The sequence below is a fragment of the Prionailurus bengalensis genome, chromosome D2, assembly GCF_016509475.1.
Source record: "Prionailurus bengalensis isolate Pbe53 chromosome D2, Fcat_Pben_1.1_paternal_pri, whole genome shotgun sequence".
Lineage (NCBI taxonomy): Eukaryota > Metazoa > Chordata > Mammalia > Carnivora > Felidae > Prionailurus > Prionailurus bengalensis.
In genome coordinates, this window is record NC_057351.1 from 8,951,704 (window position 1) to 8,969,098 (window position 17,395).

General features: G+C 40.7%; 1 protein-coding gene across 3 annotated transcripts in view; it reads left to right on the plus strand.

The window, feature by feature from the left end:
• Positions 1–4,586: 4,586 nt before the first annotated feature.
• The window catches only part of LOC122492685 (zinc finger protein 33B-like), a 30,952-nt gene continuing 18,143 nt past the window's right edge, over positions 4,587–17,395 (plus strand). Inside the window, exons 1-5 of one of the 3 annotated variants that reach the window (XM_043596196.1) lie at positions 4,587–6,451; positions 6,996–7,094; positions 7,758–7,889; positions 15,987–16,131; positions 16,409–16,504. In XM_043596196.1, the coding sequence (XP_043452131.1) occupies positions 7,875–7,889; positions 15,987–16,131; positions 16,409–16,504 (256 nt within the window). In that variant the 5' untranslated portion in view covers positions 4,587–6,451; positions 6,996–7,094; positions 7,758–7,874. Of the gene's footprint in view, positions 6,452–6,481; positions 6,544–6,995; positions 7,190–7,362; positions 7,890–9,248; positions 9,672–15,986; positions 16,132–16,408; positions 16,505–17,395 lie in introns of those variants that run through there. The other 2 variants (XR_006299732.1, XR_006299733.1) reach the window with 2 other exon arrangements.

Consider the following 17,395-nt stretch of genomic DNA (forward strand, 5'->3'; position numbering starts at 1 on the left):
ACTGATTTTTGTGTGTTGATGTATCTTGCTTCTTTTGCTGAATTCATTTAGTTGATGCAGCCACTTTTTTTGTGGAGTCTTTAGGTTTTTCTACATGTAACACTACTTCATTTGCACAGATGCTTTTACTTTTTCCTGTCTAATTTAGATGCTTTTTATTTCTTTTTCTTGTCTAATGCTCTGACTAGAACATCCAGTCCTGTGTTGAAGACAAGTGGTGAAAGCAGGCATCCTGACCTTACTCCTGATCTGAGAGGAATAGCTTTCTACCTTCTCACCATTGAGAATAATTTTTCTGTGTTTTCTTTCTTTCTTTCTTTCTTTCTTTCTTTCTTTCTTTCTTTCTTTCTTTCTTTCTTTCTTTCTTTCTTTCTTTCTTTCTTTCTTTCTTTCTTTCCATACATGGATTTTATTATGTGGAAGTAGTTCCCTTCTTTTGTTGAGTGCTGTTACCATGAAAGATTGTTGAACTTTGTCACATGCTTTTTCTGCATCACTTGAGATTGTCATGTGGTTTTTTTATCCCTTCATTGTATTGACATGGTATATTATATTAATCGATTTTTGTATGTTGAACCATCCTTGCATTCCAGGAATGGATCTACTTGGTCATGGTGTATAATCCTTTTTGAAAACTTAAATTAAAGTAAATTAAATGTTATTAATTTTTTAGAGAGACAGTGAGTGTGGGTGTGAGCAGGGAAGAGGAAAACGGAAAGACAGACTCTTAGCCTCCATGCCCAGTGTGGAGTGTGACATGGGGCTAGATCTCATGACCCTGGGATCATGACCTGAGCCAAATACAAGAATGGGTTGCTCAACTGACTGAGGTACCCAGGTACTCCTATTTTATTTTATTTTTTAATTGAAATATAATTAACATACAATTTTATTAGTGTAAGGTATACAGCCTACTGATTCAACAATTGTATACATTAGTGCTTACCACGATAAGTGTGGTCACCAGCTGTTGCCATATGTTTTTACAATATTACTGACTTTATTTGCTGTTCTGTACTTTTCATCTCCATGATTTATTTAGTAACTGGAAGGCTGTAACTCTTAATCCTCTTTCTTTGTTTCACCCCTCTACCAACACCTTCCCTTAGCAACTACCAGTTGTTCTCAGTATTTATGGGTCTCTTTTTTGTTTCTTTGTTCATTTGTTTTGTTTTTTAGATTCCACATGGAAGTGAAATCATGTGGTATGTTTCTTTTTCTGTCTGTCTTATTTCACTTAGCATAATACCTTTTATGTCCATCCATTTTGTCCCAAATGCCAAGATCTCATTCTTTTTAATGCCTATGTAATATTGCATTGTGTATATATACCAAATCTTCTCTATTCCTTCATGTATCAGTGGACATTTGGGTTGCTTCCATATCTTGGGTATTGTAAATAATACTGCAGTAAACATAGGGGTGTATGTGTCTTTTCCAATTAAGTGTGTTATTTACTTTGGCTAAATGCACGGTAGTGGAACTACTGGGTCATATGGTATTTCCATTTTTACTTTTTTGAGAAACCTCCATACTGTTTTCCACAGTGATTGCACCTGTTCCATTCCCACCAAAAATTTACATTTTTCTCCACATCCTCGCCAACATTTGTTATTTCTTTTTGATACTAGCCATTCTGAGAGGTGTGAGGTGATACCTCATTGTGGTTTTGATTTGCATTTCTCTGATGATGAGTGACGTTGAACATGTTTTCCTGTGTCTGAGAGAGAGGGTTACAGAGAGCAGGAGCAGGGGAAGGGCAGAGAGAGAGGGAGACACAGAACCTGAAGCAGGCTCCAGGCTCCAAGCTGTCAGCACAAAGCTCAATGTGGGGCTCGAACCCACGAACCGTGAGATCGTGACCTGAGCCAAAGTTGGATGCTTAGCTGACTGAGCCACCCAGGTGCCCCTGGATGTCTGCTTTAATCAGGTGTGTAAGTTCTTCATATGTTTTGGTGATTAACCTCTTTATTAGATATATCATTTTCAGATATTTCCTCCCATTCACTGGGTTGCCTTTTTGTTTTGTTGATGGTTTTCTTTGTGCAAAAGCTTTTTATTTTGGTGTAGTTGCAACAGTTAATTTTTGATGTTATTTCCCTTGCTTGAGGAGACATATCTAGAAAAATGTTTCTATGGCCCATGTGAAAGAAGTTACTGGGTGTAGTTTTCTTCTAGGAGTTTTGTGATTTGAGGTCTGACATTTAGGTCTTTAATCCCTTTTGAGTTTCTTTTTTGTGTATAGTGTAAGAAAGTGGTCCAGTTTAATTCTTTTGCATGTAGCTGTCCAGTTTTCCCAGCACCATTTGTTGAAGAGACTGTCTATTTCACAAAGTTTATTCTTGCTTCCATTGTCATAGATTAATTGACCATGTAGGTATTGGTTTACTTCTGAGGTCTCGATTCTGTTCCATTGATTTTTGTGTCTATTTTCGTGCCAGTACCATATGTTTTGAATACTATAGCTCTGTGATATGTAATAATCCTTTTACTATGCTGGTGAATTCTGTTTGGAAATATTTTGTTGAGGACTTTTTACATCCATGTTCATAAAAGATATTGTAGTTTCCTTGTTCTCTTGAAGACAGTTTTTTAAACTAGAAAAGGATTCACCCATCCCCCCCAAGTTGTTCTCTGTATGAGCTTGGTTTTTGTTTTTGTTTTTTTAAGATTCCACATGTAAGAGAGATCACATGGTACTTACTTGTCTTTCTCTTTCTGACTTATTTCACTTAGCATCATGCCATAAAGTCCATCCATGTTGTTGCAAATGGCAAGGTTTCATTCTTTTTTATGGCTGAATCATATTCCGTTGTATATACATACCACAATTTCTTTATGCATTCATCCATCAGTGGACAGTTAGGTTGTGTCCGTATCTTGGATATTGTAAATAGTGCTGCTGTAATCATGGGGGTGTATGTATCTTTTTCAGTTAATGTTTTTATCTTGGGGGGGTGGGTAAATATTGGGAAGTGGAATGGCTGGATCATATGGTAGTTCTACTTTTAATTGTCTGGAGAGCCTCCATACTGTTTTCCATAGCACCAGTTTACATTCCCACACCCAGTGCCCAAGCGTTCCCTTTTGTCTGCATCCTTGTTAACACTTGTTCCTCCTTGTGTTTTTGGTAGCCATTCTAACAGGTAGGAGGTAATATCATTGTGGTTTTGATTTGCCTCTCCCTAATGATGAATGATGTTGAGCATCTTTTTTATGGGCCTGTATGTCTTCTCTGAACAATTGTGTATTCATATTTTTTTTGCAAGTGAGTTATGTGAGTTCTTTTTTTCAACGTTTATTTATTTTTGGGACAGAGAGAGACAGAGCATGAACGGGGGAGGGGCAGAGAGAGAGGGAGACACAGAATCAGAAACAGGCTCCAGGCTCTGAGCCATCAGCCCAGAGCCCGACGCGGGGCTCGAACTCCCGGACCGCGAGATCGTGACCTGGCTGAAGTCGGACGCTTAACCGACTGCGCCACCCAGGCGCCCCAAGTTATGTGAGTTCTTTATACATTTTGAATATTAGTCCCTTATGAGATACAGGACTCAGGAATATTTTCTGTGTTCAGTAGGTTTCCTTTCTATTTTTGTTGATGATTTTCTTTGGTGTGCAAAACATTTTAGTTATGATGTACTCCTATTTATTTCTTCTTGTGTTGTTTTTTTGCTTTTGGTGTCAAACCTAAAACCATTGCCAAGACCTATGTCAAGGAGCTCATTAGCACCTCTGTTGTTTTTTTTTTAGGAGTTTTATATGGTTACATGTTTTCCTGTTTTCTTGTATGCCTTGTGATTTTTTGATTAAACATTGGGCATTTGAATTTAATAATGTGGTAGCTTGGAAATCAGATTCTCCCCAGTCTGCAATGTTTGCTGTATTTTCTTACTGTTTTTGTTTCTTCTTACTTATTTATTGTTTGATGGTGGTAGGCTCTCTTTGTGCCAAGGATCAGCCTGATGTATAAACGTAATGTCTTCTTAGGTGTGGATTCTTTAATTCCTGTGGCAGGTATGTCTTTGCAGGTTTCCTTATGAGAATATCTTTTTGAGATCAGAAAGAGTATTTTATTCCACTTGGAATTGTCAGAACCAGGGAAGTTCCAAGTACATGTGTGCACTCAGATCTTTTGCATTAAAGAATAAATTGATTCGTCAGTGGTATTTCTACTCTAATCTCTTTTTTACTCGCAAAGTCTAACACAAAACAAGGTGTGTATATATATATATATATTATATATATATATATATATATATATATATATATATATATATATATATAGTAGAGGTTAGTAACATTATCTGGTCAGTTTTCAACGGCAAAACATGTAAGAATTTGTCTTTGAACAATCTTTTTTTTTTTTTTTTTTTTTTCATATTTCCTGATTCTGACTACTTTAGACTGCGCACAATGTGCTTTTGCAGGGATTATTGTCATTCGGGGATGTGACTGTGGGCTTCACTGAGGAGGAGTGGCAGCGCCTGGACCCTGCTCAGAGGACCCTGTACAGGGACGTGATGCTGGAGAACTACAGCCACCTTGTCGCAGTGGGTAGGTAGTGCTTGTTTCTCAGGCAGGCCTCCAGTATGTGTGCCTGTTTTGTATTTACAGAAACCTGTAGAGTTTTTGTAGACCACAATAATATTTAGCTTTGGAGTTTGGAGGCCAAGGATGGTTTATCCCTTTTGGTTGTCACAAGGAATTTGTTTCCCTGTGTCCCATAACAGGGATTAAATTAAATTTTTTTTATTGTGTAGTCTTTGAGTTATACTGTCGTCCACCTTGAGGAGTCCTGAAACTCACCCAGTTTGTCCCACGTCATATGATTCTTATTCACAGGATTATCCATTCCTAAGGAGGGCTCTGGTGAAATAGTTTTGGATTTTGGCTGTGGTGGTGGTTACACAGATCTCCGCATTTGTCACAATTCCTGAAACTACACCAGAGTGAACTTTTGTGTATAGAAGTAAAATGAAAAAATTTTCTCTCAATAAATGATAGGTTACTTGTTTTTACTTAAACATTTGCATTCTTTTAAATTCTCATTATAGACTTTTACATACAGTTGTCATTCATTGTCATTTTCTTTTTTATCATGAGTGCTTAGTTATGTAGCCGGATTCACGTTTCTATTGACTTAAAGATCTCTTTATTAATTAACATATCTTTTCTTTCAAATATTAAAAATATATTTCCTTGTTTATTTGCTTTTAACTTAAAATAGAGCTGAACTATTTGTTATTGCTAATACTAAAACGCGTCGGATACTAAATTTATGGTTTTTATTTTTGGTGTCACACCTTGTCACCTTTATTTTCCTAGTGGTTTATTTTACACATTTCAAATCTCGAATCCCTGTGAATTATGCCCTGTGTGAACTATGTACCTAAGACTATTCCAAACTGTTGGGAATGACTTGCTGTTTGGAATATTCCATTCATTTCTCATTGCCTTGAAATGCTATATTTATTAGACTACATTCAAAAAAACACTCTTAATCATGGCCATGTTTCCATGCAGCAGATGCCACACTACTTGTAGTGGAGCAATATTATACGTGTTGATATTTCCTAGGAAGTCTTCTTTTCGAAATGTTGTCAGTTTCGATTTTCATGTATTACAGATGAAGTTACGAATGCTTGTGTAAAGTAGCTATTAAAGTACACAAAAATCAAAGAGAAAAAAGTATGTACAAAAGTTGGTTGACAGTGTTAGTGGAATTTGTCACAGTATATTGAGTTTCAGTGAAAGGGTCTATCTCCATTTCTTCAAGTAATGTTAGCGTCCTAGAAGAAAGAATAGGATTATGTAGACGAATAAAGACATTTTCTTTTGGACTGTCGATTTTCTGATTTATCTACGATTTTCGTTCATTGCTTTCATGATTTTGATGAACTACCTTGCTTGAGGCCACCCTCGTCCCCTGGCTTTTTATTTCCAGAGAGAATCGCTGACGGTGTCAGATACTGCTTTTTTATTTTAAAAATTCTTTTATTGCTTGATGGAATCTGTTTCCTAGTATTTAAAAAAGTGAAGTCGACAAGCAGGTTCCTTTTCCTGACAGCTCTGTGTCTAAATTGCACACTGGGTGCACATAGATCTCGGCTGTAATCTGCAACTTTTGGGGATTCCCTGACGCGATCTGACAGTTTGGGTAACTATGTCAAGCGCCCCAACCTTCTCACGCTAGGTAAAGACTACAAGCTCTCCGCTAAAGTCCATCGCCGCTCACGGAGTCTAAAAGGAGGGGTAGCTCTGGCTTTCAGCGCGGAACCCTCCCACTGTCTGGTTCTGCGCTTGCCTAGTACCGCCTTCTGCCTCTCTGCACTTCCGTCCTGTTTCTTTTTTTCCTTCCGTTTAACTAGTTCTCGCTGGGAGTGTGGGGGGGGGGTTCTGCACCCGCCGTGTCTCTGACCTTTTCTGGGGCTTAATGCGCAGGGATCGATAGGTGAGCTTGGGGCGATTGGACGAGGGCCGATGGGGGCGCCGTGTGCCCGGGAGTCTGTGCCCCGTCGGTCGGTGCCCGGTCGTGTGGAGGAGGTCCGTGGACCGGTGACGGCGGGATGGGGACGTGTCCATCAGCACGAGAGGTCGGGCCCCCCGGTGCTCAGTCCCTGCCGGAGCGGCCGGGGCCGTTCGCGGGGCCCGGGTCTGGAGGCCGCGGGAGGAGGGCGTGTGTCCGGAGGCGGTGGGAGAGGGACGGCGCTGCGGCCGGGAGGGGGGCCCAGGAGCGCGTCGGGTGGAGGCGGGGTGGTCCGGGAAGACGGGCGCCCCTGCCTGGGCTGACTCGGTTACCGCCCCGCCTCTTGGTTCTCCTTGTATCCTTCCTGGAGTCTGAGCGGCTCTCCAGTGGGGTCGGTGACTGCTTCTTGAGGCGTGGTGTTACTCAGTCCGGCATGAGGGAAGGATCTCCAAGAATCCCTTACTTTTTGTCTCATTGAATAGAAACATTGTTTGTTTGTTTGTTTGTTTGTTTGTTTTTCTTCTCGAAGGTTACTGACTTACTCAGAACCACAGTTTGTTAGTGGCGAAGACTGGAAGTTGTGTCCCCCGACTCCAGAGAGACTGCCTGCTTTTCCACACGAGGAAAGGCAAATTACTTTTAAAAAGATCCTTTTGAGAAACGGCAACCAGGACCAAGAAATGAAAACATAGACCTTTCATTAAAGCATTGCTTTTTATCGTTTTCTGTGTAGTCAGTAATCAAAGGTTTAGTAACAGTGGGGAAATTGATAAACAGTTTAATCAGGAGTGTTTTTTTAAGTTTACTTATTTTGGGGAGAGAGAGAGAAAGAGAGAGAACCCAGAAGAAGCAGAGAAAGAGGGAGAGAGAATCCCAAGCTGGTTCAACACTGTCAACGCAGAGCCTGACGTGGGGCTCGCTCCATCCCACCATCCCTGAGATCTTGACCTGAAGAAGAATCCAGGCTTAACTGACTGAGCCACCCAGGTGCCCCAGGTTGGGAGTATTTTTTGTAGCAGTTTTGGTGAAGACTTAATGTTACTTCACTGAGTATGATGTTTTATTTAAACCTACTTTTTATTTAAAATTTTTTTGTGAGCATCTAGAGAGCTTTAAACTGTTAAAAACCCCCAGGAAGCAAATATTTACGTTTACCCAGTGAAAACATTTATGTCCAACAGCTACTACATGATTGTGTCAGAGTCCTGTTAGATAGTTGTTCTTTGAGCATCTGCTGCCCTTTCTGAAGGCGAAAGGCACTGACGCTCTTCCTATCTATTGGGTTGTATAGTTTTATAGGGCAGGAGCATTCAGGAGCCACCAGGCAGGCCAGCTCTTTTAGGACCTCATTCCTCCTGTAACTCAGCACAGCACCAGAGTTGTCTACACTTTTCCAAGACAGCAGAAAATGAACAAATCCCAGGTAAGTTCTTCATTCCCCACATTATTTTGCAGTGGACCTGGTGAGATTTGTGTCCCATACTAATGGGAAATTAGCAATAGACAGAAATCTATCTTTACAGAAAGTAGTGACAGATCAATAGCAAGACTAAAGTGGCTTCTAGATGCATGCTGATCATTCTATATCTTAGGGTTTCTAAACTGACCTACAAATAACATCTCTGTTGTTTCTGATAATCATGGAGAAAGGAGGACACAGTCTTTTGGATACAGACAGAATTTTTACAAGACACAAAGACTTCTTGGATGATTCTTTTTTATCTTTTAACCCCCCTGTGACAGCCCTGAAATGAGTGCCTAAAACTATTCCTCACTGAAAGTAAAAGGGTCCAAGAGATAGCTCAAGTGGTTAATTTAATGATAGTCTTATTCGATCCTGGTATTAAACCTGATATGTTTAGGGGTGCCTAGGTGGCTCCAGTAGGTTGAGCTTTTGAGTTTGGCTTAGGTCATGATCTCCCACTCCGTGAGTTTGAGCCCCACGTCCGGCTCTGTGCTGACAGCTCAGAGCCTGGAGCCTGCCTCAGATTCTGTGTTTCCCTCTCTCTCTGCCTCTCTCTCGCTCACACTCTGTCTCTTGCTCTCTCAAAAATATAGAAACATTAAAAAGAAAATAAAAATCCTGATACGTTTAGAGGAATGAATATGGCCTGTTTTCTGGTTAACAAGAACTCTCCATGAGTACTTTAGCCAGGTTGTGTGTGCGAGTTTTATAGCCGATCATTTAAAGTTAAATTCTCCAGTAAGTCTGTCTGAGCTTCTCCGTCAAATTCATCCCATAGCTTTCTGCCTTGGTTTTTCTTCTTCACTGTTTGGGATCTGTCCAGGTAAAGGTTGCCAATGATTCAATTGTATTTACTGACCACTCTTTCCAGGAGACTCTTTGTCTCTTTTGATGGATACTGGAAAAATGGTTCAATAATACTGTTTATTGTTTGAGTACTTCTAAAAATATGTAAATTATCTTAATGTGTAATTGACAGGCATTTTCTCTTAGTTCACTAATAATTTGACATCTATCCATATGTAGCTTATTTCCTTTTTTTTTTTTTTTTAATTAGAATCTTAATCAGGCTGTGGACTCAGTGCAGAGGTCAGTCTCACGACAGTGAGATCATGACCTGAGCCAAAATCAAGAGTCACATGCTTTACCACCTAAACACCCCTGTAGTTTGTTTCTTTTAATGTTGGATTTTCCTGCTGTGTGGCCACACCGTATTCTAAATACTATATTTTACTGATAGACATGTAGGTAATTTGCATGTTTCATTAACACAACAGCTGCTGTGAATATCCTTGTCATTCTCTATGGTAAATGCAGATGTATCTCCAGACCCTGGAGCATTGCTTCTCAGAGTGAGGATCTTTGGCCAGAAATGGCAGCGTCACCTCGAAACTTGTTTGACATGCAGATTGTGATCCACCATCCCAAACCTACTGGAAGAGAACTTCTGGAGGCCAGGCCCAGCAATCTGTGTTTTTAGGGGATGTCCATGTGATGGTTGATAACACATTAAGTTTAAGAATCACTGGTCCAGTGTCCATTGATTAATATTTTTGAGTTACAGGATATTAGGATTTCTCATTTTTCTAGGTAAATTGTTACTCATCAGAAAACTGTGTCTTCTCCAGATATAGAAGTTATTCCTACTTCAAATGGTTACAAACTTCACTGTTTAATTTGTATGTGTCTGATTATTGAGTTTGTGCAAATTTCATAAATTTACGGTGTATAAGTGTTCAGCAATTTCAAGAGTGGGTGGAATTCTTGCACACCTATTGTTAGAATTATTTCTTTGTATTTAGTGGTTTTTTAAAAATATATATGTATCTCCCCCCACCCAAGAGAGGTAGTGTGAGCTGGGGAGAGGGGTAGAGGGAGATGGATGGAGAGAATCTTAAGCCGACTCCACACTCAGGGTATAGCCCAACATGAGCCTGGATCCCACGTCCCTGGGGTCAGAACCACAGCAGAAATCAAGAGTCTGATGGTCAACTGAGCCACCCTGTATTATGTATTAATATTTAAATATATTTTTATTTGCACTTTTTTAACTGCTTGTTGCTGGCATGTTATTTTTTATGTATTGACCTTATTTCCAATAAGTTTTCTACACTAATTCACTACATCTAATTGTTTATCTGTATATCCTAAAAATTTGGATTTTTTATGTATACACATGTATAATCTGGGAATAGTTACACTGCCATATACTTTTCCCAGATTTTGTACTTTTTTTTCTACATTGCCGTCTTAGGTCCTCAAATATATAATATTAAATAGAAACAAGAGTAGGGGGGAAACTTTCCTTTCAGTATGGATTTTTGCTGTATTTGTTTACATTTCATAATGGCATCAAGGATGTCCAGTTTTATTCCTAGTTACCTAAAATTTTTCTTTTTTTTAATGAGTGCCAATTAAATTAAAAAAAAATTTTAATGTTTATTTTTGAGAGAGAAAGAAAGAATACCAGCAGGGAAGGAGCAGAGAGAGAGGGAGACAGAGAATTCAAAGCAGGCTCCAGGCTCTGAGCTGTTAGCACAGAGCCCAACCGGGGGCTCGAACCCACGAACTGTGACACGACCTGAGCCGAAGCTGGACGCTTAACTGACTGAGCCAACCAAGCGCCCCAATGAGTGCCAATTAAATTATTTAAAATGGTTTTGGGCATCTATTGAAATAGTCATATGATTTGTCTCCTTCATTTTCTTAGTAAATTACATCAAATCTTATGCAATTAAATTTAATGTAAAATTGGGGCGCCTGGGTGGCGCAGTCGGTTAAGTGTCCGACTTTAGCCAGGTCACGATCTCACGGTCTGTGAGTTCGAGCCCCACGTCAGGCTCTGGGCTGATGGCTCAGAGCCTGGAGCCAGTTTCCGATTCTGTGTCTCCCTCTCTCTCTGCCCCTCCCCCGTTCATGCTCTGTCTCTCTCTGTCCCAAAAATAAATAAACGTTGAAAAAAAAATTAAAAAAAAAATAAATTTAATGTAAAATTAATTACAACAAGTTTAATGTAAAACTAACAAGATATGTCTGAAATAAAGCTAACTGGGTCATGGCAATGTTTTGTTTTAGAATTATGTGTCTGTGTCCATGAGAGACATTGAGCAGTGAGGTATTTTTTCCTGGTGGGGGACATGTTCTTGTTAGGATTTAGTATTTAGTGTCAAAGATATGTTGAATTCATAACAAGAATTCTTGAGTATTTCCTCCTGCTTTCTCCCCAAGATTGTGTTTTATTTTGTTTCTACTTCTTTCTTAGGTATTCATTCATAGGTAGGGACATCCTTACCTGGAATTAGTTTGTTTCCCTCCCTTCCTTTCTTTCTTCATTGTTAAGTAGGCTCTGCGCCCAGTGTGGGGATCGATCTCATGACCCTGGCTTACAACATCCCATTTTTTTCCTCTTTCTCCCAGCCTCTGGCAGTCCCCATTTTATACTCTGTTTCTATGAAATTGGCTTTATGGTGAGTTATAGTGTATGATATTTGTTTTCTCTCTGACTTCCTTCATTTAGCATAATGCCCTCAAGGTCTGTCCATATTGCCTCAAGTGGCAGGATTTCCTTTGTTTTTATGGTTGAATAGTATTCCATTGTGTGTGTGTGTGTGTGTGTGTGTGTGTGTGTGTGTGCGCGCGCGCGTTTATATATATATTTATTATATATGCATGTATGTATACATGCATTATCTTTACCCCATTCCTCTGTTGATGAACACTAAGCCTCATGCCTCAGCTACTATCAGTAATGTTGCAGTGAACAGGAGATTACAGGTGTCTTTTGCAGTTTTGATTCCATTTCTTTTGGATTTGTGCCTAGAATTGGATTGCTAGATCATCTGGTAGTTCCATTTTTAATTTTTTGAGGGACCGCCATAGTGTTTTCCAAGTGTTTTCCAAGGTGGCAGCACCAGTTTACATTCTCACCAACAGTGAATGAGGGTTCCCTTCATGCCACAGTCTTGCCATTTGTCATTTCTTCTCTTTTTGATAATAGCCATTCTGAGAGGTGTGAAAGAGATATCTCATTGTGGTTTTGATTTGCATTTCCTTGATGGTTCATGATATTGAGCACCTTTGCATGTACATATTGGCCATTTGTAGGTCTTTGGAAAAATGTCGGTTCAGGTCCTTTGCTCATTTTAATTGGATTATTTGCTTTTTGGTTTTTGAGTTGTATGAGTTGTTTATACATTTTGGATATTAACGTCTTATCAGATACATGATTTGTGAATATATTGTCCCATTCTGTAGGTTACTTTCCAGTTCATGGACTGTTTGCTGGGCAGAGCTCTTAAGTTCGATAAAGTCTTGTTTGAGCTTTTGTTGCCTTGCTTTTGGCATCTTATCCAAAGAAAACATCATCCTAGAGAACAATGTTGAGCTTCTCCCCTATGTTTTCTTCTAGGAATTGTATGGTATCAGTTCTTATGTTTAAGTCTGATTCATTTCAAGTTAATTTGTATGAGTGGTGTAAGATAGGGGTATAGTTTCATTCTTTTGCGTGTTGGTATCCCGTTTTCCCGTCACCATTTACCGAAGAGACTATCCTTTCCCCATTGTGTGTTTTTGCAACCCTGTCAAAAATGAGTCGACCATATAAGCGTGGGTTTATTGGGGGGGTTCTGTTCTGTTCCATTTGACTGTAACTGTTTTTATCACTGAAATAAGTCTCCCTTTCGCTGCAGTTGGTATTCCCTGTAACGTACCTTAATTAGGCCTTCGTTCACTTCGTTCATTAACCATTTATGAATAGTTAGTATGTGTCCTAATGTGTGCCAGCTGGTGAGGATTCTAAGAATGAGACGTCGCTCTTTATAAGGAGAAACTCTTAGAACTGTGTAGGGCATTAAAAGAAACATGATTTTGACGTTACTGTAAGTCCTACGGTGGGGATCCTGTTTTGTTTTCCTCATGATTTTTCATTTCTGGTTAAAAATGAAAAGACAAGATTTTCAAGCCTAAAATAACATAATTGTTTTTTGTATTGGGTGACGTAACCCATTTGTATTTGTTCTTGTTAGGCTTTAGTCCCTCCATCTGACAATGTATTTCTTCCCTATGCTTTTTCTTGGTTGTGTGGGGCACCCCGATTGAGTGGGAGCCGGCAGGGGGCGCCAGTGAAGAATTCACTCAAGACAGAACAGAAGAAATAAAAGTTTACCGGATACCCTGCAAGGGAGCAGCTGGCAGGATGGCAAAGGGGAGACCGTCTGCTACTAGGCGGTGGTGAGGGGCTGTAGTTCTCGAGTAGCTGTAACTTTTCCCCCTTTTTTGGTAATCTTAGGCACTGTGCCTGCCGTGGGCAGCCCATTGGTCAGTGAGGGCCTGTGGCTTAAGGAGCCTGTTCACGTCAGCTTGGTGGTCGTGGTCGTGGTCGCTGTGGGTCCTTTTGCCTTGCTCAAGCTTTGACTGCTCAAGCCTGTTGTATACACAAGCGGTCTCTAGAGGTTGTTCGTTTGTATTTTATTGGATTATTTTGTTTTGTTTTTTCAACACTGCCATCAGTCAGCTTGTGTCGTAACAAAGGATTCCTAAATTTATTTTTTGTTTGTGTCTGTGATCTTAGGGGCTAAGGCGTGGCTCTGCTCTCTGTGCTGTGCATTGTGGGGTCAAGGATGAAGGATGATGTCTCTGAAACTTCTCCCTGAAGTGACACATTTCCCTTGTACCACTTTCCATTGGCCAAAGCAAGTCACGTGGCCCAGCTTGATGTCAGTGGGCAGGAGTTGTGATGTACCCACAGGGGCAGGCTGGGGCCCTGGACCTGCTGGAGAGGGGAAAAAATATTTTGTGAGTGGTTTGTCAGTGGTCACATGATTTATCAAGTGACCTTTGATGATACAGTTTAAAGTTACTCCTTCTAGAGTGGTTCAGTATTTAATTTTTATTCTAATACTAATTATCATTTAAGTTTAAATTGTGGTTATAGTTTGTAATTTTCTATTAACATATGAAAGGACCTTTATTATTACTGCAATTCAACCTTTACATTTACTTCAGTCATCTTCTGCTATCCCGTATTTTGTGGAAGCCCTCTGAAGTATTTTGTTTTCCTTAATGAAGAATATTTGTAATACTGTTTTTCAGACAGTTTCACGGGGCACCTGGGTGGCTCAGTGGCTTTAGCATCCTTCTCTTGATTTCAGTCCAGGGCATGATCTCACGGTTCCTGGGATGGAGCCGTGTTGGGGCTCCACACTCACAGCATGGAGCCTGCTTGGGATCCTCTCTGTCCCTTTCTCTCTGCCCCTCCCCTGCTCGTGCTCTCTCTTTCTCTCTCTCAAAATAAATCAAGAAACCTAAAAAAATTTCTTGAAGCAGTTTCATTAAAGGACAGAGCTGGTATGTCAGGAACGATTTGGAATCGAATATATCTCTTGATTGGTGAATTCTGATTATGTGCCTGGATAATACTACGTTAAGTAAGATTTCTGGATTAGTTAGTGCAATGCTACAGCACCTTTATGCTGTAGGTACTGAATTTACAGAAGCGTATAAGGATTTACATTCGGGATCTATATAGAATAGTTCATTTGCAGAAAATGCAGTTTGAGAAGTGGACAAATTTGAGATCTCTTGACTCCTAGTCGACCGGAAGATGCCTCTTCTGGCAATTTGCTCCTTGAAATGTGAGAACCGAAACTCACATTACAAATGATACTGGAAGTGTTCTCACTGGGTCATGAGGTGCCTACTAGTTTTGAAAATGACTCAGGAAGATCTTTGTGTGCTGCTGATTTTATCATCTTGCTCCACCTCACTTCTTCATAGACTTGTCATGTCTCAGTGTATTCTCCCACTTCAGATACTTATGGAACCTCAGCCTTTATACTCACAATATGTAGCTGCAGCAACAGGTAGAAACACATTATTTACATATGTTTTTTAACTTTTTTATGTTTATTTTTGAGAGAGAGAGAGAGAGACAAAGACACAACATGAGTTGGGGAGGAGCAGAGAGAGAGGGAGACACAGAATCCCAAGCAGGCTTCATGCTGTCCATACAGAACACAAAGCGGGGTTCAAACCCATGAACAGGGAGATCATGACCTGAGCCGAACTCGGACATTTAACCAACTTAGCCACCCAGGCACCCCTCAGCTTTTACCTTTTAAACTGGAGAATAACAATTTGTAACAAAATGTATTGATAGTATATTTATGTAATTCATAAAATCAACTTCGATAGTACTCAAAAGTATTCTTTTTTTTTTTTTAACTTTTTTTAATGTTTATTCATTTTTGAGAGACAGAGAGAGACAGATCATGAGCAGGGAAGGGGCGGGAGAGAGGGAGACACAGAATCCGAAGCTGGCTCCAGGCTCCGAGCTGTCAGCAGAGCCCAGCGCGGGGCTCGAACTCACGAACTGCGAGATCATGACCTGAGTCGAAGTCGGACGCTCAACCAACTGAGCCACCCGGGCGCCCCAGTACTCCAAAATATTCTTTAAAGTGGAAAGTGATCACACACTGAAGACTCGGTCTAATTTACTCTGTGATCCATTCCATGAATTCCTTTCTGGCACTTCTTGTCATCACAGATCCAGGCTGGATACTCAACTTTTCCTCCGCCATTTGCCCTCTTCTCATTTCGCGAATGTGTTAATGGAGCCCCATCTTTGCTTTCACCGGGGACCACGACCCTGTGTTCACGAGAGTACGGGTTTCCTCTTCTCCACCAGCTGTTCTTCAGTGAGGCCCCCAAAGAGCTAATTTTGCTGCTCGTTTGTTTTAGTCTGTCTTGTGCATACTTCACCTTAGCAATTGTAACCTGTTACTGCATGTTTTATTATCAGAATATGTGCTCCTTGAATACAAGAACAGTTTTATTAATCTTGGCATTTCTAAGAATTGGAACAGTTCCAGATACATTGTGGGATTTGGTGATTTTTACATTAATAATACCCTGAAGCAATGGCATAGTGTTTGTTACATTTCTCGTCTTACTTCAAAGCCTAAAGCCAAACACACCTTCTGCAGACTATTTTGGTAATCATGAGAAGGATTGGTTCCCATACAGCTTTTCCATGTCACCCAATTCGGAACATTTCAGACTGAACAGAAATCCCAGGGATCAGTATCATTTAAGGATGTGACCGTGGGCTTCACCCAGGAGGAGTGGCACTGCTTGGACTCAAGTCAGAGGTCCCTGTACAGGGACGTGATGCTGGAGAACTACAGCCACCTTGTCTCAGTGGGTAAGGACTGTTTTTATATAATTCCAAGTAGCATGTTTTGATTGTGTTAATTATGAGGCGTATAGGCTCTGTGCCGCGTTGAATGATATTTAAGATTGGAATTCAGGAGTCGTTGCCGATTGACCGCCATTGGGCACCAGGAAGGTCGTTGTGTTTACCTCTCCAGTGAAGTGTTCCGTGGCTTCTTCACTGAGCAGCTGCAGCGGCTTCCTCCTCTTCCAGAGGCCCCGAAGTCTAGGCCACCTGGTCTGAATCCTGAATGATTTCACGTTGACAGGGTCCTGTGCTACCAAACCAGAGGTGATCTTCAGGCTGGAGCAAGGAGAAGAGCCATGGATATCGGAGGAAGAATTCCCAAGCCAGAGCCTCCCAGGTGAGTTGATACATAATGGCACCGATGAACATCAGGACATTGATTATCTTCCCATGATTAACCCAGGGCTGGACAACTTTGGAATGTGTTTTTAAGGTATCTGTTTAGAAGTCATAATCCAGTGAGTGACTGAGAATACTGGTTATTGAACCAAACCTCCAGATTCTGCTCTCACGAAAAATGTTCTCCTGTTTGATTCACGTTTTGAATGTTCACCAATTCTTACATTGGTCAACAGACCAATCTTTGCCTTCCTCCCCTTTGCCATCGTTTTCCTGCATGAGTCTGTGTTTCTCAAAGCAGTGTCAGCCTCTGATCTTACCTGCGTTGTTGCACTGCATTCCTGCTGTTCCCAGGCATTGTTTCATACACTGATTTTCCGACTCCAATAATTTTTGAGTGCTTGCTGTTGTCTAAATACCATAGTAGTGAGAGGCGCTTGGGTGGCTCAGTCAATTGAGTGTCTAACTTCAGCTCAGGTTATGATCTTGCTGTCCATGAGTCGAGCCCTGCATCGGGCTCTGTGCTGACAGCTCAGAGCCTGGAGCTTGCTACAGATTCTGTGACTCCCTCTCTCTTGGCCCTCCACCACTCGTGCTCTGTCTCTCTCTCTCAAAAATTAATAAATGTTAAAAAAATTTTTTTTGATTAAAAACAATTAATAAATGCCATAGCAGTGAAAGAATAATGTGCCAGTGACTTTGTACAAGTAGCACTAGTGGCCTAGAGATGCATGCAGAGGTGGTCAACATCACTAACGTGAGGGAGATGCGCATCCGAGCCACATCACACCATTTAGAATGGCTAGCACCAAGAAGACAAGAGAGAACAAGTGTTGGCGAGGATGAGGAGAAAAGGGAACCCTTGTGCACTGTCGGTGGTGGTGATGTA